Source organism: Eriocheir sinensis, chromosome 47 (assembly GCF_024679095.1).
Source record: "Eriocheir sinensis breed Jianghai 21 chromosome 47, ASM2467909v1, whole genome shotgun sequence".
NCBI classification, from domain to species: Eukaryota; Metazoa; Arthropoda; class Malacostraca; order Decapoda; family Varunidae; genus Eriocheir; species Eriocheir sinensis.
This window is the reverse complement of record NC_066555.1, coordinates 9,378,096-9,403,693: the sequence shown is the minus strand read 5'-3', so window position 1 is coordinate 9,403,693 and position 25,598 is coordinate 9,378,096. Positions and strand designations below refer to the sequence as shown.

Here is a 25,598-nt window from a genome sequence, read left to right as displayed (position 1 = left end):
GGGGATTTACGCTAATACTGAAGGTTCTTAAGATTTTAGGAGCAATTGCCAAGATAACAAATTTCAGAAATCTTACTCCTGTTATATTGAAAAAGATTTCTGCCTTACGAGGGAATTCGGCATTTTCATTCACCAGAGAATTGCACTCAAGACCAAACGCACAAGATGCAATTGTATCTATTGTGAATCGGCCAAAGTTTGTCTTCATGTCCACGTGAGGCTGTTTGGTTGCTTGGTTCATCGAAAACTTGACCAGAGCATCGGCCTTTTCGCACACCAGAGGATACATACTTTTCATCTTGCCTGAGGTGAAGGTGGGAGACATGATGGCCCGCAGACCCTTCCACTGGGGACCGTTCTTTACTGACAGCATCTCCATCATCATTTTATCCCTTTCATGGCCAGCATTATCGAAATTGAATTCTCTTCGGTTAGTGAAGTGGTCAAAGTCTTTAACAAAAATGTGCTTCATCATCTCAATATCCCAGACCATCAAGACAGGCTTGAAAAACTCATACAGGCCACACATTGACGGCTCCCTGTACCTGCTGCGCAACTGAAAAGAAAAAGCGAGTCAGCATTTTAACAATTATTTTATTGATTTGTAAATTATACTGAAAAAAATATATGAAAACAAAATATAAAACTACACTCTTTAACAAAAGGCGCACCGAGGGTGGACTTGGAAATCTCCTTTGGAGTAATAAGTATATTGATTATTTCCTCACAAACAGGCAGAACCTAATAAAATTTGTAAGTCCTCCATAAAGTAAATGTTAATTGTCACTACAGAATGGTTCAATTAGAAATCATGATCAATCTGAGAAGGCAGAAATGTCTTTGTAAGAAAGTCACTTATACATATCATGAGCTTACATAATAGAAAGCCCGAATTCCTATAAAGAGTAAGCACCAAGACATACGCTATCTTTAAAAACAAAAAAAATCTTAATATTAAAGTAGTTAACGAAAACTCAACAACAATTTTGAAAGAAACTCACTTCCAGCAGGATGTAAAGCAAGAAAACAAAATCACTGTAAAATCTATTCAGAAACTAAACTGCTAATGGAGAAACGCAAACAACATGAATAGCACAATAAGCTGAAGAGAAAATAGCAGCAGAACTAATAAAACCTATAGACTACATGAGAAGAAAAACAAGTGGACATGGCAAAGTTCAACATGATCATAATCAATGAAGCGCTAATTTCAGATTCTAGTGTAAAACCAATTGAGGTAATTCACTATAGGGAAGAAGCAGATGTGGGACATAATAAAACCAAAAGGTCAACTCACGTACGACAGGAACGAACTAATACAGGTCGTTGGAGAGTTTTATGGTGAACTATAGCCGACAGGGTTCAGGCCCCGAATAAAGCAAGAGTGGATATCACAGATATCCTGGCAAAAATTAAAGGTGAAATTAAAGAAGCACTAAGAAGTATGAAAAGCAGAAAAGCTCCCGGGGAAGGTGGTGTAGGATGCTATATATAGTAATCCAGTAAAACTAAAAAAAAATCCAAAAGTTTGGAAATATGCAGTCATGATCATGTGACCAGAAAAAAAAAAAACTTGGCGTCCTATCACCTTCCTGTCAATTATCTACAAATTTACAAAAATAATCACAAACAAAATTCAGACAGGCTGGCTTCTAAGCAGCCTAACATTCTGGTTTTCGAAATAGGTTCTCAACCATGCACCTCACGCAGACAGTAAACCAAGCACTAGAGCACAGCGGACCACTTTGCCTTGCAGCCATTGACGGCAGGAAGTCCTTCGACCTAGTAGCGCTCTAGTGGGTGAGGAAAAAAAAGCAAATGGATAAGAGAACAGGCAAACGTAGATGACATAATAAAAGCAACTAAAATCAAGAGAAGGCAATGGTCAGGACACGTATATAGGAGAGAACAATATATTGACAAAGACAGTAACAGACTGGGAAATGACTAACAATATAAGACCCAAGGGGAGACCGTCCGGCAGATGGTGGGATGAAATTTAAGAAATTTTCGGGACGCTGACACCGAGACTGGAAACGAGGCACACAACAGAAATGCATGGAGACACTCGGGATAAGCTTATATCCTGCAGTGGAAGAAGATGCCTGATAGGTGAAGGTAATGTTTGTGGCATACGCTATAGATGCGCATGCCCTCGGCACTCATCTCCATCGCAATGGGTTGAGCCTGTGGCGGGAAACAACCCACTACATCGGAATGCAGAGGTAAGGTGACCTCCGGGTTACCACAGTTACCCAACTTAAGGCCCTCGCACACATTCACGGTCACGGTCCCGATCATCCCCGATCTTCTGCCGGTGGCAGAAAATTGACGGTAAGGATTGGGGATGGTCGGTGGCAAGTCGCCCTATACATCGCCGGATAATTTTGATGACCGTATACTCAGCGTATAGATGTCGCCGACCACCACCAGTCAACTTTAAAATGTTCAGCCCTTCTCTCACTTCGCCGTAAATGGCGAAGATAAAGTCATGATGTGTCAAAAATCCATAATCGTTATTAATCGTGAAAAAATTCGTAGACAATCGTGGCGTGTCGCTGATGTGTGCCACGAGTCGTCAATTTTACGTGAAGGGTCACGATGACTTGGTGCTGCACCAAACCGTCGTGAACCTTCACGAATCACGACATTGCCAACTTTCGGCGAGGATTCGTCGACAATACGGCGATGCTGCGGCGCCGCCGCAAATAAAGCCGTAAATAAAGCCACACGCCCCCCCCCCTACAACCCATATATATATATATATATATATATATATATATATATATATATATATATATATATATATATATATATATATATATATATATGAGGTATATATGGGCAGGAGATTCTCTCTGAGGCATGTTTCGTTGCAGGTGATGGCTAATTCTGCGTTGATTATCTTCTTCAGTATAGTCTCTTTTTCGCGTACTAAAGCCTTATTCTCTTTGTTGAGGAGTGAGATGACTTTGCCATACGTCATCATTGCCAGATCCAGGTTTCGGGTCCTAGACCCTTCTTCAGTGGCTGTGGAGTTGGTTCTTCTCATCTCTGTTGTTGAGAGGTGAGCTTCTTCTTCTTCTTGTTGGATTTACCCCCTAAGAAGGGGGAACGGGCCTTTGTCGGTGCCCGTCGCAGAGGGGAACCCGCCGCTGGCGTGCGGCGGGTGTGGGGAAGCCTCCGCCGCCGCCACAGCCACGAGTAAGAGCCGGCGAGCAGCGACGGAGGCACGGGCTCTCTGGGCAGGCGCCCAGCAGACAGCCGTAGCTGACACGTGCGAGCAGCCGACTGGTCGACTTGACCACGGAGGGGTGGCCCTAAGCGAGGATGACCCCACGGGTCCACCTCGCCTCCGTAGAAGGGCCACCCGGCTGCTCGCCCGAGGAGTGCTGACGTTCCACTGGTAGGGGTGGGCAGGTACCGGTACCAGTACCAGTACTAACGGTACCAGCTAAACGGTACGGTACCGGTACCAGATTGCTCGGTACCGGTACCAGTTGCTCGGATTTATTTATTGGATTTATTGATAATTCTTCATGTCCGATTTTTTTTTTAGGTTGCTAATAAATATTGTTATTGTTATTAGACTATGATCGAGTACATCCATAATAACTATACATGCTATTTTTTTATCGAAAAAATAAATATTCACTTCATTCAGAGAGAGAGAGAGATCACCACTTAGTAAGTGGATATCTCGGTGATATGGGTAGTGGGTACTCGATCATAGTCTAATAACAATAACAATATATATTAGCGTTTTCTAAAGACTCGTGGGACTCACTAACTTTTAACCCAAGACTTAGTATTTTTTTACTTGCCACTGTTAAATTCGTATGACTCGTTAACTTTTAGAGAGAGAGAGAGAGAGAGAGAGAGAGAGAGAGAGAGAGAGAGAGAATCATATTTATCCAATAAAGCATTAACGAAAAAAGTTTGAATCCCTTGGCGAGAGTTTCTGGCTATAAAGAATTGCATGATGAATTATATAAGATGATTAAATATTGGAGGTGAGTAGGAGAGAGAGAGAGAGAGAGAGAGAGAGAGAGAGAGAGAGATCACCACTTAGTGAGTGGATATCTCGGTGATATGGGTAGTGGGTACTCGATCATAGTCTAATAACAATAACAATATTTATTAGCAACCTAAAAAAGAAAAAGAATCGGACATGAAAAATTATCCAGTAACTCCAATAAATAAATCAAATAATGGAAACGGGAGCTGTGATGGAAACGGAAAGCAGGACAAAATGGTGGGAACTTGGGGAGACGGTCAGCGGGGCAGTGACTCAGCGTCTACACACAGGGCCCATACCACATGGAGGCGGGCGAGCACCGAGCGTCACTAAGATCCTAACGGCAATGCGCAGTGCCGAGTGATCATTAAGCTTCCCGGAACCCAAGTGATCATGATGCTTCGCGGTACCAGTACCGATATCAGTTATCGATACCAGTACCGGCGAGTGATCATTAAGCTTCCCGGAACCCAAGTGATCATGATGCTTCGCGGTACCAGTACCGATACCAGTTATCGGTACCAGGTACCGATAACTTAATGATCACTCGCCGGTACTGGTATCGATAACTGATATCGGTACTGGTACCGCGAAGCATCATGATCACTTGGGTTCCGGGAAGCTTAATGATCACTCGGCACTGCGCATTGCCGTTAGGATCTTAGTGACGCTCGGTGCTCGCCCGCCTCCATGTGGTATGAGGCCTGTGTGTAGACGCTGAGTCACTGCCCCGCTGACCGTCTCCCCAAGTTCCCACCATTTTGTCCTGCTTTCCGTTTCCATCACAGCTCCCGTTTCCATTATTTTATTATTTTATTTATTTATTGGAGTTACTGGATAATTCTTCACGTCCGATTCTTTTTCTTTTTTAGGTTGCTAATAAATATTTTTATTGTTATTAGACTATGCTCGAGTACATCCATAATAACTATACATGCTATTTTTTTATCGAAAAAATAAATATTCACTTCATTCAGAGAGAGAGAGAGAGAGAGAGAGAGAGAGAGAGAGAGATTTACATAGATTTACATAGAAAATTAGACCACACAGACCCCATGGTACAGACTAGGTGGTCTGTCCTTAAACCTAAGTGATTTTACATTAATCAGAAGGCTCCTAAACGTTGCATTTCTACTCTAGTTGATATTAAGTTGAAGGAAGAGAGAGTTTTCTTTACAGGAAATTTGTTTGGGAATTTCATCAGAAGTCATTAAGAAAAAAAAAACTCCTTTGGGTACCGGTACCGGTACTAACGGTACTTGAGTTTTCGGTACCGGTACTACCGGTACTCAAATTAACGGTACTTGCCCATCCCTATCCACTGGTAAGCTCAGGCGCACGCTCCTTTTAAGGCGTGGCTTGGCCTGCTGTTCCTTGCGTCCTCGCTTCTGATTGGTCGAGCGGGATGTGCGTGCGCCTGCTGTCTGCGCCGTTCAGTCTTGGTCCTTCTTGGCTGTCGGTAGGCTAGGTGGTACTTCTTCTCATGCTTGGTAAGGCCTGCAGGTCTATTGACTGTGTGTTCAGGTTTGGCTCCAATTCTTTGATGTATAATGCCTCAAGTATATGAAGGCGTCTCGCATCTGTCGATGAGGTTATAATCTCGGTGTTTGTTTCTAGTATTTCTCTAGTTAGGTTTGTCTTGTGTTGTTGCTTTAGGTGTGTTTTCGGGGCTCCGCTCGTGAGGTGGTAACTTAGACGTTTGGTCAGCTTCATGGTCGTCATGCCGATGTAGGTGGAAGGAAGGGCTTCACAGTTCCCTTGTTTACAGTTGAACCTATATACGACATGTGACTACTGCGTCTTTTCCTTCTTGATCCTTGGGCTGTTTCTCAGTATTAGGTTGCTTGTCTTCCTGTTCCTGTAGTAAATGATTAGTTGTAGGCTCTTTTCTGGGTCTGTGGGCGATACGTTTCGTTTGATTACTTGTTTCATTATCCTTTCTTCCTCTTTGTAGTTTGTGGAGAAATGTGATTGGTAGTATAGTTTGATGTTTTCGTTCTTGCTCTGGTTTTCTTTCGGTTCGTTGTGCCAGTTGTTCATTATCTTCTTTGTTTGCTTGTCGATGTCTTCCTTGTTGTATCCGTTTCTGAGTAATACTTGGGTGGATCTTTCTATTTCTTCGTGTACTTGTTTCCATGTGCTGGAGTGTGTGATCGAGTGCTCTTCTGATGTATGCGCCGATGGTTGAATCTTTGTATTTTTGAGGACATTCGCTTTTCCCGTTTAGGCAGTGGCCAGTGTTGGTTGTTTTCACGTACACGTTTGTGGTGTAGCTTAGTTTGTGTGCTTAGAGTCGGCAACAGACTTCTTGGATATCATGAAAACGAATCATGCAACCGGAACCATCGCCTTACTCGACGTCGAATCGTTATTCACTAACGTCCTAGTTGAGCGTTTACCACGATGACAACACCCTAACGTTGGACATCCCTGAAGACACGCTCCGCCACCTACTTCAATGCTGCACGCAAGAAGCACCCTTCACCTGTCCCCGAGGCAATAAATACCGGCAAGTGGACAGCGTCGCCATGGGCTCCCCCCTCGGAGTACTACTCGCAAACTTTTTCATGGGGTGCGTCGAGGAAGAAGTCTTCAAAACCATCAAGAAGCCAGACATCTACTGCCGATACTTCAACGACATTTTCATTAAAGCAGAAGATGAGAAACACGCAGAGGAGCTTCGCAAACACCTTCAACAGAGATGAGAAGAACCAACTCCACAGCCACTGAAATCCGGATCTGGCAACGATGACGTATGGCAAAGTCATCTCACTCCTCAACAAAGAGAATAAGGCTTTAGTACGCGAAAAAGAGACTGTACTGAAGAAAATAATCAACGCAGAATTAGCCATCACCTTCAACGAAATATATATATATATATATATATATATATATATATATATATATATATATATATATATATATATATATATATATATATATATATATATATATATATATATATATATATATATATATATTAAGTGCATTCACACGCCTTACAATGAAACAGGAAAGAGTTATACTAATAATCAATTAAGAAGCACTCTGAATTGTCATGGTAATAATAATCTTGCCTCAGTCTGGAACTCCCACGGCTTCTTGTTTATGAACATCGACTTGTGAAAATGTCCGATGAAGGACAGGGTTGGCGGGGAGGCCACGCCCCTCGAGGCCCAGTAGCTGTGACGCCACCTGGAGTAGAGCCACGCCAGCACCGCCACCGTCACCAGCAGCAGCCACGTCTCCACGCCCATCGTGCCGCGCCTTCACTCCTGCCGAACCAAAAAGTGTTACAGAATGTACGTCAAAGTCTCCTTATGATCATGTTATTTTTATCTTTATTTTTTTTTTCTCTGGATCAGTCATTGTGTCTTTGTGTTTCTTGCCAGTTAGGTTTGTAGCACATTAGTGACACTAAAGTTTTCAGACGTAAATATACGAACACTGAAAACTATTTTATTTTTCCATAGTGAAACTACATCTGAATTTGAGTGATATTTGTTTAGTCTACGAACAATGTCGCCAAATGATTATTTCAATAAGTAAGGGACGATTTACTTAAGAGTAAACAGACCAGAGTCATATAGGTTACACAAGTCTAGTGTCACACATTCACGATCTTGACTCCCGACGTCAGGCCACGTCGACAGTTTTAGAAATTTCAAAACAATCGGCGCCCTCCCCGACGTACATCTGTCACTCGTCGGCAATAAACCACGACCGTTGGATATCCATCTCAACAACGTCGTTTCGACGTGGTCTATTTACGATGGTCGTAACGTATGTCTGGCAGCGCGACATTTTTAACGTCGGGAGTCAAGATCGTGTATGTGACTAGAGTTGCACCGATAAGCAATTTGGCCGATTACCGATTAATCGGTAACCAATAATCGGCCGATACCGATTAATCGGCCGATTACTTAGAAAGCGTAAATGTGATTAATCTTCATTAATTACTGGACACTGGTACCACAAAGTTAAAGAAATACCGTAACCCTCTTGCTTACAACTTTGTTTACTGCCCAACTGTCATCTCCTTTATGGAGAGTAAATGCTTTGTGGTTTTAATATGTTAGAATTTGCCAGTTTCTCGTTCTCGTGGTGATCCTAGATGCTACTAGAAATGGTAGTGTACAAAAAGTTTATCGATTTCTCAAGTCTTCTACTAATTTGCTGTCCGTTACACTGTGTTTGCTTACTTCTAAACTAAAAAAAAAAAGCGTTTTGATTTATTCTATTAGTACAAAATATACAGTATGATTACTGCATATTAATATGAAATAACTTTATGTAGCTACAGTGATGAAAAAGTTGAATAATGTCCCTCAATTAGGTAAAATTGAAAATGGTATAAGCGTACCGTACGAAGTCTGTATCTTAATGTGTCCAGTACCAGTACGGTGAGACTCGGTGAGAGTCCGTGAGACCCACGCCACCGTCTATCATTTGTCTGTCAGTCAGTCAGTGTGTCTCAGTGAGCATGTTACCTATGTTATGTAAGCTGGTGACGTTCCACATATTATTTCTAAAAATTCATATAAATTTTGTGGGGACGATCTAGTCATTCTAGTGCTCAAGTAGTGACATAACAATGCGATACGGACTTAACACTTGCAGGATGGGTAAACGGAAAAACTCTTACGGCGGTGGAAGGTGTTCCAGTGAGAAGTGGAAGACAGAAAGGCTAAATCACAATGGCTTCACATAATGTTTGTGGGGACGATCTAGTGAGTACTGAGTCTAGTGACATAACATAGGGACTTGTTTGAAATAAATGCTGTGGAAAGGTGTCAGAGTTTTTTTTAACATCAGCATCCTTACATTAACATTATTAATATTGTGTTATGTACATTGTATTATAAAAGAGAAAAAAATTACTAATCGCCCCGATTAATCGGTGAAAAGGCCGATTACCGATTAATCGGCAAAGTGGCTGATTAGGCCGATTACCGATTACTTACCGATTAATCGGTGCAACCCTATATGTGACACTAGCCTGATCATGAGAAATAGACTACAATTAGTTATAGAAAAATAAACACTACGTACATATGGGTGAGTACTGCTAAAGTAAATCTAAAACGTTCAACTTTGATTTGATTTCCGGGCTTAGTTGAGACAGATGGAAAGCCTCCTGACGCAGCCGTGGCTCCCGCCTCCCGGGGCTTGCAACCAAAGATCAAGATAAATGATAATAGTCTCTCATTAGTTGTAACCCACGGGCTCCAAGTGAGAATCAAATTGGAAATAATGATTCATAACACACATTCATGTGTAATCATCAGTATGAAAAGCTACCAAAAGAAAACAAATAAATTTCAGCTGTAAATAGAAGCTCCGCCTCTGCTTATGCGAAGGGACCCGCCCCAAGGTCATGTCTGGGAACGGTTATTATGCCTCTGTCTAAAACTCACGCGATCATACTCATATTCTGCTGACTTACCTTTCATGTCAGCTGTACTTCTGGATCAAGTGCATTCTTTAAACGTGTAGTGAAATTCGCACTCTAGCTATAGGAAGGGCGACTAGCATTTCCTGGACGTGCAGTAATTAATGTTTGCACTCAGCCAGGAAATGCCAACGGCCAGCCGCACAAGACAGCTCAGATTTCACCACTTAGCGACAGGCTGCGTCCACAACCATGCAGGCTTACCGTAAGTCCTGTGTGTAACTGGACAGACTCCTTCACACTGCTGTGCTCTAGGCGGTCACCTCTCTCACTTAGGGTTTATCTTAAGACAGATTAAATCAACCTGTCAGGAGAGCATTACGCAGATGATTAAGTAATAGATTTAATGAAAATTTAAAGGAAGAATGATATATCAGAGTTGATTTAAATTAATGTCTCATGCAATGTACAACAATAAACATTCTCGTCTACATCTTCCTCATCTGATAAATGGGCAAAACACATTCCCAGGTGTTTGTTCAGCCTCGCGTGTGCTAGAAATATTTCGAGTCATAATTTATATGTGTTTACTTTCCGATACTCAAATGTTAAATCGTTGTCAAGTTACTTGAGAAAACGAGGAGAAAAGGAAAATGTTTTCAGCGTTGGTTGCCACGAGCCGCTTGAGTGCCACCTCACCCACCACACTCACTCACCTCCCAAGTAAGACTGCGGGATTGCGGGCTTCCCTGTGAGGCTGATGCTAAAGGTCTGTGGCTCAAGTTTTATCATGAACGCAAGCAAAAAAGTCATCTGTTTTCTAAGGATAGCGTTATTAAACATTGCTCTTCGTTTAACGGGTACTACGTGACACTGCGAGCAAGGGGCTACCGGGTGCCTAATAGGAGAACGAACAGGAAATAAGGACGGTCGGGTAGCTTTGATAGTTGGCAGTTTGGGCGGATGATGCATATTCTGATTATCCATGTTCGTCTCTATACTTCCTCTCGCATAATGTATTCTTTGGCCAAAATCTCTGATCCTTATGGCATTAATGGAAGTGGCAGCGTGAGGCTTGTTTGTCCGGTTTTCACGAGAATCATTTTGCTTTCGACCACTCATTTATCTTATTTAGTGTCTATCTTTCTTTATCACACATGTCACAGTGACGCGTACTTATATTTTCTGTCCTACAATAGTGAGATGTCGTTTGATAAGTTGTTAATTAATTTGAAATTTCATCTGTCATTCTTACTCTTAGGTTATAGTAAAGTTGTTGTCATTCTTACTCTTAGGTTACAGTGTAAAGGAGTTGTGTTGTTTGTGTTGACTGTTCTGAGAGAGAGAGAGAGAGAGAGAGAGAGAGAGAGAGAGAGAGAGAGAGAGAGAGAGAGAGAGAGAGAGAGAGAGAGAGAATCATCATCGAGGCCACATGACGTAGCTAGGAGCCGAAAATGCTGAGTCACCGTGACGCGAACCCTTATCGCTAACGAGTGCATATATGGCGTCTGCCTGGCTTTGGGCGTGACCCAGCTGGGCTCGGTGTACGTATACATGGACCCTGTTACGTGGTGCAGTGGTATTGCACTCGCCTCACAACCGAGGGGTCCCGTGTTCGATTCCGGTAACAGTTGGATGTTGTGTCCCGCCTCCTGGGTGTGTGTGGATGTGAGGTTTCAGCCGCACCCAGAGATCTGTCATATCTGCGCTCCATGCTCAGGAGAGGGTATTGGCTGGCGATCGCAAGTCTATAGCGTGATCAGACCATGGTGGATTGCATAGTAATCCACCATCCATAGTATTCCTAAATGCAAAATAATAGCCTGGTTTTACTAAATGCAAATTTATAAGCTAGTGTACAAAGTAAAATTATAATGTATTTCACTTTACTATTTCATTGGCTTATTATCAGGTTATTACAGATTGTAAAGCTCTTTCCACTTACAATTTATTATAAAAGTTGTAGATACGGTATAACATGCAGAAAAGCTTACACCATATGAATAAATTCCAATAATCCTCGAAACAACTTACCTCGTTCTTGGTTGTGTGAAACGGAACGCAAAGCGCCTTGGGAGGCATAGAGTCCTCCCACTGTAGCTATGAGCTGACTGATTGACTGATTGTGGTTGATGTCTTTAGCAGCTGGCCAGCTCAAATGCATGAAATAAATCACTTTCTCCCAAACCCTCCGTGACCCCTCGAGAAACCCCAAACGACCCACCAGGAGGTCATGACCCCCAGGTTAAGAACCGCTGATCTAGAATTCTAGATAGTCATATTCGAGAGGGTGCAGCAACAACAACGAAAAAAAAAAATACATAAAAAAAGATAAATTTCAGCTTTCCAGACATAACCAATGGACTCATTACCGAATAAAAAAAGTTTCACAGCAATAAATAAAAAAATACAGAAGTCTCAGAACACACACACACACACACACACACACACACACACACACACACACACACACATACATACATACACCCATCCACCTCAGGAAATATGAGAGAGAGAGAGAGAGAGAGAGAGAGAGAGAGAGAGAGAGAGAGAGAGAGAGAGAGAGAGAGTTAACCACCATACCAGCTATTATCTTAATGTCCCCATGACGCAATAGGAAAACCGAAATGCAGTGTCACCCTGACACGTACGAAATATCGGGAACAAGGGCGTATATGGTGAGGGCCGAGGCGCCGTGCACGTAGCGAGGGGTGTTCAAGGGGCCTGTGTTTCAGCAGCGTTGCCATATCATTGTTTGCTCATAGCATTCCAATTATTGGTGTCCGCCCCAAAATTGTCGTACCCACAGAGATAACGATATTCAGTGAAGCCTTTTGTTCAAACTGAATTATTGGTGCTTTTTTGTTGTTGTTTGCGATAGTATTGGAGAGTACAATGTGTTGAGTTTTATTATTATTGTTATTTTTTTTTACAGTAAAGGAAGTAGCTCTAGGGCAAAAAAAAAAAAAAAAAAAAAAACAAAAACGCTAATTTAGCTCGGGATGAAGGAGATGAAAGAAGCTGTCAAGTAAGGGAGCGTGAAGTGTCGAAGAAGGAGGGTGATACGAAAATGAAGAACGAAAATAAGTGTTAAGCCCCGTTCACACTGTGCCGACTGGGCCACGACTACCCACGACTCTAGGGTACATGAGGTCTTGGATGTTGATGTGAAAGGGTCGGGCACATCTTGAAAGAGGTCTTGAGACTGTTGCCGATTGCTGCGCCGACGTCGTGACGTTAGTCTGAGGCGGGGTTCCCTGTATTCCGTTTTCACGGATGGATCCGTCGACCGTCAGTGACATCAACGGAGCCCGGGCCCCGCGCGGAGCCCGTCCAGAGATGAACTCAAGTTAACTTTTGGATCCGGGGAAGGGGTGGTGGTGCCAGTCCAGTGATGCTGAATATCCTACATATCACGAAAATATGAAATAGAAGTACTTAGCTACAAAATAACATATACAAGAAGTCGTTGTGGTTAATGCTGTCCATATGTTTGTCAATAAATGATGAGCGATGGACTGACGGAGTGGATCATCCGTGCCGAGCGGCCGCTGTTTCGCTCACGTCATTTTGACGTCATTAACGCCGAATGTCCCAGACAGTCGGCAAGACCCCAAGACCCCAATAAAACCTCCCCCCCTCTTGGAGCGTGAGAACTAGGGACTGTCGTTTTGAACCTTTTTCTTTGCCCCGGGATTCCGGGATAAAATTAGCTCTAATCCCGGGATCTCGGGAATTCCCGGGATTTTCAGTTGTCTAAAATAGCACATTATACCTATTTTCCCCTGCAGGTTTTTGATGTGCTTAACATTAGCGGATATGCAGAAATATTACTGTAGATTATTGACTGTCTTATTAATTCCACTTAATGTTTAATTCCAAATTTCCAGCAAACACTTTGTTTCTCAACCAAGTAAAAGGAATAAGAATAAGAGCTAAAATATGCTTCGTTTACTATTTTATTTTTGTTCTGCTTCCGAATTCCAATGCGAATGACAAATGAAAATCATTGTAAATCAAATGTAAATCATTATCGCTGATAAAAAAGTACATTTGTTTCCATTTATACTCAGCGAAATTAAAAGAGTATTTAATGACAAAAAATGTCTAACTTAAAAAAAACGTCATGTATCATCGTAGCAATCAGTAACTAAAACGGTGGGAACTATGGCAACAGCGATCAGCTGTGCGGGCAGGCAGACAGACAGACACACAGTTTACTGTCAACCGTCACTGGTCGGTCACTCACACGAGGAGGGAAAGTGCTGTTTTTTTTTGTAATTTTCTTAAGTTGTCACGCTCATCTCAATGCCGTATACATACAGCAAAGTGGAATATGTAGACATGGTGTTCATTATACGAGTTCTATTACGGGTAACTGAAGTGCCATGGCTGCTTTATAATACTCAAGAGAATACCTTAACAGTAAGTCCTTCCTTCACACACACACAAAACATTCCTCACGGGACACCCTAAATAGAACCACAAGTCCACACTCATTCTGCAGTCAAATTTGTCCCTATTTTTGTACTTAATTTCATCCCGGGATTTCCCGGGATGTGCAAAAATATCCTGGGATTATTAAACTTTGAAAATTGTCAGGGATCCCGGGATCCAGGGAAACAAACCCTAGTGGGAACCAACTTGTGAAATGGAAAAGTCGCTGGGTTGTCTTGGCCCAGAGTAGGCACAGTGATGTATAGCTTAATAGCCTTGATGACAGGGCGTGGCCACATGCAACGGTGAATGGTGGTTTGGCCGAAGGCCTGCTCGTCCCCACAGGTTGACCCAAAGGCTCAGAAACACAAGCCCTTACTTTATTTGGCATTTCGTTCCACAAAGACGTTGCATCATAGCAGACGCAGATGCCTGTAGTTCAGCAGGACAGGATCCTTGAACCTAAAGAAGCCGCCGATACTCATGTTTGGTTACTATTTTTAGTTATTTTAGAGACCTTGTTACGCAAGATTAATTGTACATTACCGGATAATGGAGTGAGATTTATTCGACACGCGCAAATATACAAAGTGTTATATCAAGTGTTTGTGTTACTCTTCATATTTTATATATATATATATATATATATATATATATATATATATATATATATATATATATATATATATATATATATATATATATATATATATATATATATATATATATATATATATATATATATATATATATATATATATATATATATATATATATATATATATATATATATATATATATATATATATATATATATATATATATATATATATATATATATATATATATATATATATATATATATATATATATATATATATATATATATATATATATATATATATATATATATATATATATATATACACACACATATATATATATATATATATATATATATATATATATATATATATATATATATATATATATATATATATATATATATATATATATATATATATATATATATATATATATATATATATATATATATATATATATATATATATATATATATATATATATATATATATATATATATATATATATATATATATATATATATATATATATATATATATATATATATATATATATATATATATATATATATATATATATATATATATATATATATATATATATATATATATATATATATATATATATATATATATATATATATATATATCTCAGAGCTGGGCACTTCCGATCATCAGTCCGATCGTCCTATCTTCCGATCTGATCGGAACAGCAATTGGCTATCGGAATGCAAAGATTGGATCATCTTTGCAAAAGGTAATCGGACTGTGGAGATCGGAACTTCACAAACTTACTTCCGATCACCGATCACAGAAAAGAAAGTGGTCAACGGTGTCATGGCAACAAGTGACTGCGGACTTCTTACAATTATTTTTATACACGTTGCTAAATAGTTACTTCAATAAGCGTCTTTATTTATAAAATTAAGCGATAATTATTGATCGTTAATTTATTTAATCCTGGTAAGGCATCGTGAACGAGACGCACAGGCGCAAAGTCGCTTTATTTGCTTGGCGGGACTTGTTACACGACGCCATGACAGTGTGGTGTGGGCTGCAGCAGAGGTCTTCCGCTCACTCAAGTAACCGAGTGGCCTGCCCCTGTTGTCAGTTATGCATTTTCTGTTGCAGTGTTACCACCCTCTAATGGCGGCAGCGTCAGTTCCTTTTCGGGAAACCAACAAAACCTAAGCTAAAAGGGGGGCTTCGCCCCGTCTCGACCTCCCCACCTTCTTAACCGGGGGAGGGCTTTGCCTTCCCTCGAGCCCCCCCACCCACATGTCGGGCTACCCTCGCAACAAGAGGAGGAGGAGGAGGAAGGAGGTCTCGCGAGACAGCGCAACATGCCGCCCAGATCATGTCACCAAACTAACGCCCCATACCCCTCCCATCCAAGAACTTATCTAACCATCTTCTTGAATGTATCTATCGTGTTGGCGCTCACCACATGACTTCTACGTCTGTTCCACTCATTCACCACTGTTGATAAACCAATTCTTGCCTATGTCTTTGTTGAACCTGAACTTATCCATCTTAAACCCATTGCTACGTGCCCTACCCGGTGTGGTGTCATCTGCCATCCACGTATCCTAAGACATCCCATCCAATATGCGCATGCGCGGGATTTGTTTACAAACAAAGGGTGGATGAATTGCGACACGGTACCGTGTCTTTGACGACTGCCTATCGCGATGTGTCCCACCTGAGGTTTTTTTTTTAATCTTTTTAAAAGTAAATGTTGACGTATATTTTGAATTTGAAAATTGCTTGAAATATGAAAGTTTCTTCCTGCAACCTTTGTACGTCAGTAAAGGAGGTAAATGAGGTATGTCGGTAAATGTGATAAATGAGATAACCTGCTCCCATTGTATGTCGGTAAATGTGATTAATGAGATAACCTGCACCACTTGTATTCGGTATATGTGATAAATGAGATAACCTACACTCCTTGTATGTCGGTAAATGTGATAAATGAGATAACCTACACCCATAGCTGGGCACGATAACAAAAAACCTTATTCCCGATAATCGATAACTGATAATGGAAAACCTTATCGGTGATAACCGATATTCGTTAACTGGAAACACAAATATAGGCGATAACCGATTATCGATACCCGATATTAATCCACAATTCCGATACTAGCTAACGATAAGTCCGATAGGCGAAAACGATACTATATTGATATTTCAAATAAAAAAACATAGATGAATTAAAATTTTCATTATCTGTATTTTATAAAACTTACAAAACCTGAAAACCACACGTTGACACGTACATATGGACGATAATACTAGAAACGCCTGAACCGGTTTTGTGTTATTTGGGGTCCCCACCGTCAAAAGCTGGAGCTTTTTTTTACAAACACTGGTCTCTCGTGAACAGCGCATGCTCAGACCAGCAACCGTAGACCTGTACAGTCTCACAAAGCTTTTTAACCGTAATTAAGAGTTGCTGGGAGGCTGAATCAGACATACAGAACCACTACCACCATCCCCGCTGTTTCTGGAACGACACTCTGTACGAGTTGTATTTATATGTGCAGAGTGTCGTTCTAGAAACAGCGATGATGGTGGTAATGTATGTCTGATTCAGCCTTCCAGCAACTACTTTTAATGTGTTAAAAAGCTTTGTGAGAATGTACAGGGCTACGCTTACTGGTCTGAACATGCGTAGTTCACGAGAGACCAGTGTTTGTAAACAAAAGCGCCAGCTTTTGACGATGGGACTGTACAGGGCTACGCTTACTGGTCTGAACATGCGTAGTTCACGAGAGACCAGTGTTTGTAAACAAAAGCGCCAGCTTTTGACGATGGGACTGTACAGGGCTACGCTTACTGGTCTGAACATGCGTAGTTCACGAGAGACCAGTGTTTGTAAACAAAAGCGCCAGCTTTTGACGATGGGACACCAAATAACACAACACCGGATGCCTTCAATACCATGGCATGCTCACAAACGAATATGGAATATCAAATTTGAGGCAGTGAATAATCATTTTGGGGGCAAAGTTAAATGATTTTTCTTTGATATATTGATTTTTGAGTCTTTTTTTTTTTTTTTTTTTTTTTTACGTCTTGGCCAATTGCGCCGGTAGGCTTCTTCCTGGTGGATCCTGATGGTCGGTCCAAGGCTTCTACCCGGTGGGTCCTGATGGTCGGCCCAGCCCGTTCTGGGGCAGGCGAGTGTTTATAGTGTCGCCATCTTGCATTGGCTCATGCTGCCCTCCCGGATAGGTAGTCTTCTGGACAGCATGTGGATAGTTTTAAGCCACTCGGCGTCGGCTGAAAAATCCCAGCTTGGGATCCGGTCGGGGATTGAACTCGCATCCTCCTGAACGCGGGGCCGTCTTGCTATCTGTTCAGCCACTGCCTACCCAAAACATAATAAGACATAAAAAGAATAACCTAGCGTTTTAATGTTGATGATCTAAGTATGAAATCTCTTCACCGAAGATATTTCATACACCGAAGTTTTTTCATTCAACACCGGGCGCCCGGGCCACGCATGCGCAGTAGGGAGGAGACAACGTTTATTTTTTCTTTCTGAGAGGTGGAAAAAAAGTAGCGATTATCGCTAGTTTGGTTACAAGAGTAACGAAGATACCGATATATATTTAAATAAGTAGCGGATGGCCGATACCCCTAGTTTTGTTATCAGCGATAAAGTATCGCGATAACTTATCGCGATAACGCCCAGCTATGCCTACGCCCCTTGTATGTCGGTATATGTGATAAATGAGATAACCTACACCCCTTGTATGTCGGTAAATGTGATAAATGAGATAACCTGCACCCCTTCTATGTCGGTATATGTGATAAATGAGATACTCTACACCCCTTGTATGTTGGTAAATGTGAGAAATGAGATAACCTGCACCCCTTGTATGTCGGTAAATGTGATAAATGAGATAACTTACACCCCTTGTATGTCCTTAAATCAAAATCTCAACTGGAAACTTCACATCTCCTCTCTCGCTAAATCAGCTTCCTCGAGGTTGGGCGTTCTGTATCGTCTCCGCCAGTTCGTCTCCCCCGCGCAGTTGCTATCCATATACAGGGGCCTTGTCCGCCCTCGTATGGAGTATGCATCTCACGTGTGTGTGTGTGTGGGGGGGGGGGGGGGGTCCACTCACACAGCTCTTCTGGACAGAGTGGAGTCTAAGGCTCTTTGTCTCAACAGCTCTATTCCTCCTACTGATAGTCTTCTACCTCTTAAATTCCGTCGCGATGTTGCCTCTCTTTCTATCTTCTATCGATATTTCCACGCTGACTGTTCTTCTGAACTTGCTAACTGCATGCCTCCCCCCCTCACGGAGACGGTACAGAACGCCCAGCCTCGAGGAAGTTCTGCAGCCTCCAGCCTTGAACTTAACGACTCAAGGCTGGAGGCTGCAGAACGCTTAGCCTCAGACCTTACTATTATTTCCGATTGGGGCAAGAGGAACCTGGTGTCCTTCAACGCCTCAAAAACACAGTTTCTTCACCTATCCACTCGACACAATCTTCCAAACAACTATCCCCTATTCTTTGACAACACCCAGCTATCACCTTCCTCAACACTAAACATCCTCGGTCTATCCTTAACTCAAAATCTCAACTGGAAACTTCATATCTCATCTCACTAAATCAGCTTCTTCGAGGCTGGGCGTTCTGTACCGTCTCCGCCAGTTCTTCTCCCCCGCACAGTTGCTGTCCATATATGTACAGGAGCCTTGTCCGCCCTCGTATGGAGTATACATCTCATGTGTGGGGGGGGCTCCACTCACACAGCTCTTCTGGACAGAGTGGAGGCTAAGGCTCTTCGTCTCATCTGCTCTCCTCCTCCTACTGATAGTCTTCTACCTCTTAAATTCCGCCGCGATGTTGCCTCTCTTCCTATCTTCTATCGATGTTTCCACGCTGACTGCTCTTCTGAACTTGCTAACTGCATGCCTCCCCCCCTCCCGCAGTCCCGCTGCACACGACTTTCTACTCATGCTCATCCCTATACTGTCCAAACCCCTTATGCAAGAGTTAACCAGCATCTTCACTCTTTCATCCCTCACGCTGGTAAACTCTGGAACAATCTTCCTTCATCTGTATTTCCTCCTGCCTACGACTTGAACTCTTTCAAGAGGAGGGTATCAGGACATCTCTCCTCCCGAATTTGAGCTTGCTCTTGGACAATTCTTATGTTTCTTATCTAGGAGCAGCGAGTAGCGGGCTTTTTTTATTATTGTTTTTTTTTTGTGCCCTTGGGCTGCCTCCTTTGTTGTAAAAAACAACAACAACATATATATATATATATATATATATATATATATATATATATATATATATATATATATATATATATATATATATATATATATATATATATGATAACAAGAACCGAGATGTTTTCCATGTGTAACATTACTGAGTAGATTATCTTGTGTTGCTATAACAAGGTCTAGTGTGTTATATAATTATATTGTCGAGTTGGTTCAGTAACCATTTGATTTGGGTAATTATCCTCTTAAAATTCAATCATTCTTTGTGACTTGCTTTCTATACCCGACAGTGTCGCCCAAACAGTATAAGGGATATAAAAGACTCCTAAGAAAGGTGAGTCGCTGTTATTAAGTGACTGCCGTAAAACGCTCTATATGTCAACATCATTTTTGTGAGATTTACCAGGAGGCCTGTAGGCGACGGATATATTTAGATTATTTTTTACAGTATTTATTCGCTTGCACAAATGTTCAACATTACTGTCTCTAAGTGTTCTGTCAGTAGGTCGCAAGTAGCTTTTGCCATAAAGGGAGATATCACCACCTCTACGGTTGACACGTTCTTTGTTGAAGAGTCTATAGCCATATATGTTGTATTCTGAACTTAAATCAGTATTTGTTTTGTCAATAAATGTTTCGGTTATAGCAATTACGGCAAAATTATCTGTTGAGACTAGACATCTCAGTTCTTCAAATTTGTGTCTCAGACTACGCGCACTGAAGATTACGACTTTTAGATTGTCTTGAGATTTAGAAATAGTTGTGGTGTTACTAGCAGTTTTACGATTTGGTGTCAGCTGTGCTACATGACATTCATTTACACGGGCGGGGTGGGCTGACGTGGCCGAGAGCTTCTATTTCTCTCTCTCTCTCTCTCTCTCTCTCTCTCTCTCTCTCTCTCGAGAGAGAGAGAGAGAGAGAGAGAGAGAGAGAGAGAAAGAAAGAGAAAGAGAGAGAGAGAAATTACATAGATATTCAGACGACAAAAAGACACTGACCAGGTGGTCTGTCCAGAAATCTGAGTGTCGGTCGAGCTTGTTTTTAAAGGAGTCATTCGTGTTCCACTGAAGGTGGGAGCTATTCCATTCTCGCACTACAACGTTGGTGAAGAATATTTTGGTGCAATCTGAATTTACTTGTTTACATTTAAGTTTTGTGCCATTATTTCCCGTTCGCAAAGTTTCATCGATTATAAACAATTTTGACATGTCCATATTCATAAAGCCATTAAGTATTTTACACACACACACACACACAAAGAGAGAGAGAGAGAGAGAGAGAGAGAGAGAGAGAGAGAGAGAGAGAGAGAGAGAGAGAGAGAGAGAGAGAGAGAGAGAGAGAGAGAGAGAGAGAGAGAGAGAGAGAGAGAAACCTTGGCGGGAGCAGGCAGGAGCACACAAAGCACAAAGGAAGAACAAACAACAGCAGACTTGCTGGTCCTTACGAGGTTGTCTGTGACAAGCTACACTAACTATCTAATCAAAGGTGGAAGATGAAGGACAGCAAAGGCGAAGGCTCCTCCCCACCCCCCCATCCCTCCAGCCAAAGCTGGCAGGAAAGGAAAAGGAACCATGCAGCATGGAAAAACTGCATGGAATTTATGTAGGAAAGAGGAAAGAACTACCATTACTGCTACCACTAACCGGGCGATAAAAGCGGACAAGGACACCAGTATTCGAAAGAACTTAACGTTATGACGACAATGAGTAATATCTTAGTTGCTGGTTGGATTCAAAACACTTGTCTAATCTATTCTTGAAGGCCGTAACTGTTGTACTATCAACGACATCACAAGGTAGAGAGTTCCAAACATTAACAACTCGATTGAAGAAGAAGTGTTTAGCTTCGTGCGACGAGAATCTTTTACCACTTATCTTCAAATTGTGATTTCTTCTTGTTCTATTTGATCGATCAATTGTAAAGTAATCTTCCGCATTAATATCACTGAATCCTTTGAACATTTTAAACACTTCTATTAGATCGCCTCGCATTCTTCGTTTTGATAGGCTGAATAAATCTACTTCTTTAAGCCTTTGTTTATATGACAAATTTCTCAACCTAGGAATCATCTTTGTTACTCTTCGTTGGACCCGTTCCAACTTTTCTATATCTTTTCTGTAGTAGGGAGACCAAAACTGTACACAGTACTCTAGACGGGGTCGAACCAACGAATTATACAGTTTTAATATTACTTTTTCCGATTTATTATTAAAGACTCGTCCGATGAAGCCAACCAATTTGTTTGCAGTTTTAACTACCTCTGAACAATGCTGACCGGGCTTTAAATCGCTTGATATAGTGATTCCAAGATCCTTTTCTTTGCTTACTGCAGAAAGTTGTTGGCCATTCATTACGTACCGAACGCGATTGTTATTTTTTCCGATGTGGAACACTTTACATTTCTCAACGTTAAATTTCATTTGCCATTGATTGGCCCAACGTGCAAGTCGATCTAGATCTGATTGTAAAGCTTCTTCGTCGAGTATCGCAGTTACTTTACTAGCAATTTTTGTGTCATCAGCAAATTTTGATACTTTGCAAGTGAGCCCATCATCGATATCATTAACATAAATTAAGAAGAGCATGGGGCCAAGCACTGATCCTTGAGGTACGCCGCTTTTGACATCGAGCCAGTTAGATGTAACACCGTTTAGAACTACTCTCTGTTTCCGCTGAGAGAGCCAGTCCGCAAGCCAATTGTGAATGTTACCCGAGATACCGTGCGCCAGTAGTTTGCTGAGCAATCGTTGGTGGGGGACCTTATCAAATGCCTTTTGAAAATCCAGATATATGATATCTACTGATCTGCTTTCATCGAACACCTCAAAAATATAGTGAAAAAAATCAAGTAAGTTAGTCAAACACGAACGTTTACTACGGAAGCCATGTTGCGAATTATTTATTATATTATTTTCTTCGAAGAATTTCACCATATTGTCGCGAATGATAGTCTCCATTAACTTACAAACAATAGATGTCAGGCTAATGGGTTTCCTGGATGAGACTTGTCCCCCTTTTTGAAAATTGGTGTGACATTTGCAAGTTTCCAATCCGACGGAACTTTTCCAGCTGTTAAAGATTTATTGAATATGATGGAGAGCGGTTTACAAATTTGATGTTTGATTTCTTTTAAGACCCTAGGGGTAATTTTGTCTGGACCAGGAGCTTTGCTTACTTTAATCTTTTCAATTGTGCGTAAAATGTCACTTTCTACGATGAGCACGCCACTTAACATCTTTTCAGTTCTTTTAACCTCCGGCGGTTGAGGTGATAAACAATCTTCGTCGGTAAATACGGATGCGAAAAAGTTATTTAGGATTGTAGCCATTTCATTTTCATCGTTCGTGTGGTTACCATTTTCATTAGCAGGCGGTCCGATACCACAAGTGAGTGACTTTTTATTATTTACATAGCTGAAAAATTCTTTAGGATTAGATTTACTTGTTTCCGCTATATATTCTTCAAGATTTTTCTTGCTTCGTTTTATTAATTTCTTGGTTTCGCGGCGAATTCTGTCCAGTTCTAGTTTGTCAGCCTCGCTCTGAGATGATATGTACCTACTGTATACGCGTTTTTTAAGAGATAGGCTATTTTGAATTTTGTTATTCCACCATTTGGGTTTCTTCTTAGAAGCTGAACGTCTGTTACGACAGGGTACGCATATGCTTATGGCATTGTTCAATATTGTGGTGAAGGCCCCCCAAGATTTATCAATATCTGTTTCCGCCGTGATTTCAGTCCAGTCAGAATTATTTAGAATTGATCGGAGTCTTACGAAATTCGCTCTCTGATAATCAGGCACCTTTTCTTTACTAGGAGTTACTTTACTTTCTTTCATATTGATGCTGAATGTGATTGTTCGGTGATCGCTAGAACTAAAAATTGGACCAACATTTACTTCGTTAACTAGATCAGCTGTCGTTGAAAAGATAAGGTCAAGTATATTATTTTCCCGAGTCGGTTCTTGAACGTGTTGATGTAAATCACTTTCTTGTAAATTTGTGTACAGGTCGAGCCCTGTATGACAGTTCAACGGTTCACCCCAACTTTTCACTGGCAAGTTAAAGTCCCCAACAATTACTGCCTTGCAACTGCTACTTGTTTCTAATAATAATTCACTTAATGCGTGGTCGATATCAAGAGTCTGCCTTGGCGGTCTGTAGATAAGTCCAATTACTATTTTACGAGATTTATTTTTAATTTCAATGAAGACCGTGTCTACATTGGTTATAATATCTGTTTTCACGGATACTGGATGGAGAGAGTTGTGGATATAAAAGATAACGCCTCCACCCTGCAAGATGGCGCTACTATAAACACTCGCCTGCGCCAGAACGGGCTGGGCCGACCATCAGGCCCCACCTGGAAGAAGCCTTGGGCCGACCATCAGGCCCCACCGGGAAGATGCCTACCGGCGCAATAGGCAATCAACGTATAAAAAAAAAAAAAAACCTGTCTGTTCTCTCTTTCATGACTAAAAATGGTATAACCCGGTAATCTATATTCCGCAATGAAATCTCTATTTGAAGTGTCTATCCAAGATTCTGTGACTCCGATGATGTGATAATGATTTGTAGCTGCGAGGACTTCTAAGTCTTCAAATTTGCCCGAAACGGGCTGCTCCAACAGGGAGAGACAGATAAGAGGCGCCTCCTACCTCTGGCTGACCTCATCCCGCTCTCCGCGTGAGTTGAACTGCTTTTATTTAAATCTTGTTTTTTGATGGAAGAGGCGGGTGAGTGATACAACGTGCCCATTAGCATATACTTCCTGTTCGTAAGCATAGTATACGTTTTTGAGTGTAAAATTCGACCAAATATGGAAAATGAGTTAAGCACACTCAAAAATACTCTCGCCTTTTGGCAACACTATTTGCCCAATTTTAGGTCAATAGGAGGATATTTAAAGTGATTTAAAGGGTCAGAAGTTAACAAACCACACCTCCTGTGTCCCTTTAAATGTGAGTGTGTCAACTCTATGTTTTGTAATTTCATAGATATTTATAAATTTTTTCATGGATTATTTTTTGGTTGGCAACGTCTGGCATTTGTCCCGGGCTGCTGGAAAGGGAGGAAAGGCCCAAGGCCATCTATAGTTTGCCTCAGGCGGCAAGTTTAGTCCGCGTGCGCCGGAGTTTCATCGGGCACCTTCTAGTCCCGTTTTCTCATTTGCAAGTTATTGACCTTTCATTGATTATATCTCGTCGTTTTTCTTTTTACTTCAATCTTTTTGTATCTTCTTCTTAATTAAGTTTTCCAATGGTTTTGTTTTGCATTTTTGGAATTGGTAAAAGATCTATATTTTTTTCAAAGCATATTTGGAGATTTCATGAGCTGTGTTGAAACTGTTACTTGTTTTATATTTTTTTCACCATTAATTAACAAGTTAAGGAATAAAAACAAAAACACAATCAATTCCTGAATAATTAATTTCATCAGTGACAACTTCAGAATTAGTATATGTTATTAAATTATTTACAAATAATGGATCAAAACTACATATAAAATCTAAGGCTTTCCCAATATTATTTATTTTCTTCGTTCTTTTTCATATATCGTCTTGAAACTTTCTACACGAGTACGTAGGTATCATAGCTATTTGCTAAAAATATTTCACGTAAATTGAAGCAGTATTTAATTTTCCTCGAAAAATAAGTTAACCTGGCCCTTAACTATTGTTGTGTAACGAAGCTATTGTAAAAGTCAAGGCAGTTAGAGTACCATGTAATATTAGAATATTATGCCGGAGCAGGATGGTATACACTAACACCACACAGAGTGGGAAAACACCATGGGATAGGTCTTTGTCCTGCAATGGACTGAAGATGATAATGAATAGGGTTGACTGATGCACATTCAATACCTCTTCAATCTTATCGACAGCTGAAAAAT

The 25,598-nt window shown here is 41.0% G+C and overlaps 2 protein-coding genes across 5 annotated transcripts in view; one reads left to right on the top strand and one right to left on the bottom strand.

Annotated features, from left to right (window-relative positions):
- Position 1: 1 nt before the first annotated feature.
- LOC126981171 (cytochrome P450 6k1-like) lies at positions 2-10,275 on the bottom strand (the record flags this gene model as incomplete). Its single annotated transcript, XM_050831887.1, has 3 exons — positions 10,127-10,275; positions 7,096-7,293; positions 2-556 (listed from the first exon to the last, which is right to left on the bottom strand). Coding segments are annotated over exons 2-3 (735 nt in total), but the record flags the coding sequence as incomplete, so codon positions are not given.
- The window catches only part of LOC126981370 (serine-enriched protein-like), a 199,036-nt gene continuing 182,902 nt past the window's right edge, over positions 9,465-25,598 (top strand). For 3 of the 4 annotated variants that reach the window (XM_050832394.1, XM_050832395.1, XM_050832398.1), the window contains exon 1: positions 9,465-9,675. In XM_050832394.1, the coding sequence (XP_050688351.1) occupies positions 9,575-9,675 (101 nt within the window). In that variant the 5' untranslated portion in view covers positions 9,465-9,574. Of the gene's footprint in view, positions 9,676-10,056; positions 10,180-25,598 lie in introns of those variants that run through there. The other variant, XM_050832397.1, reaches the window with a different exon arrangement.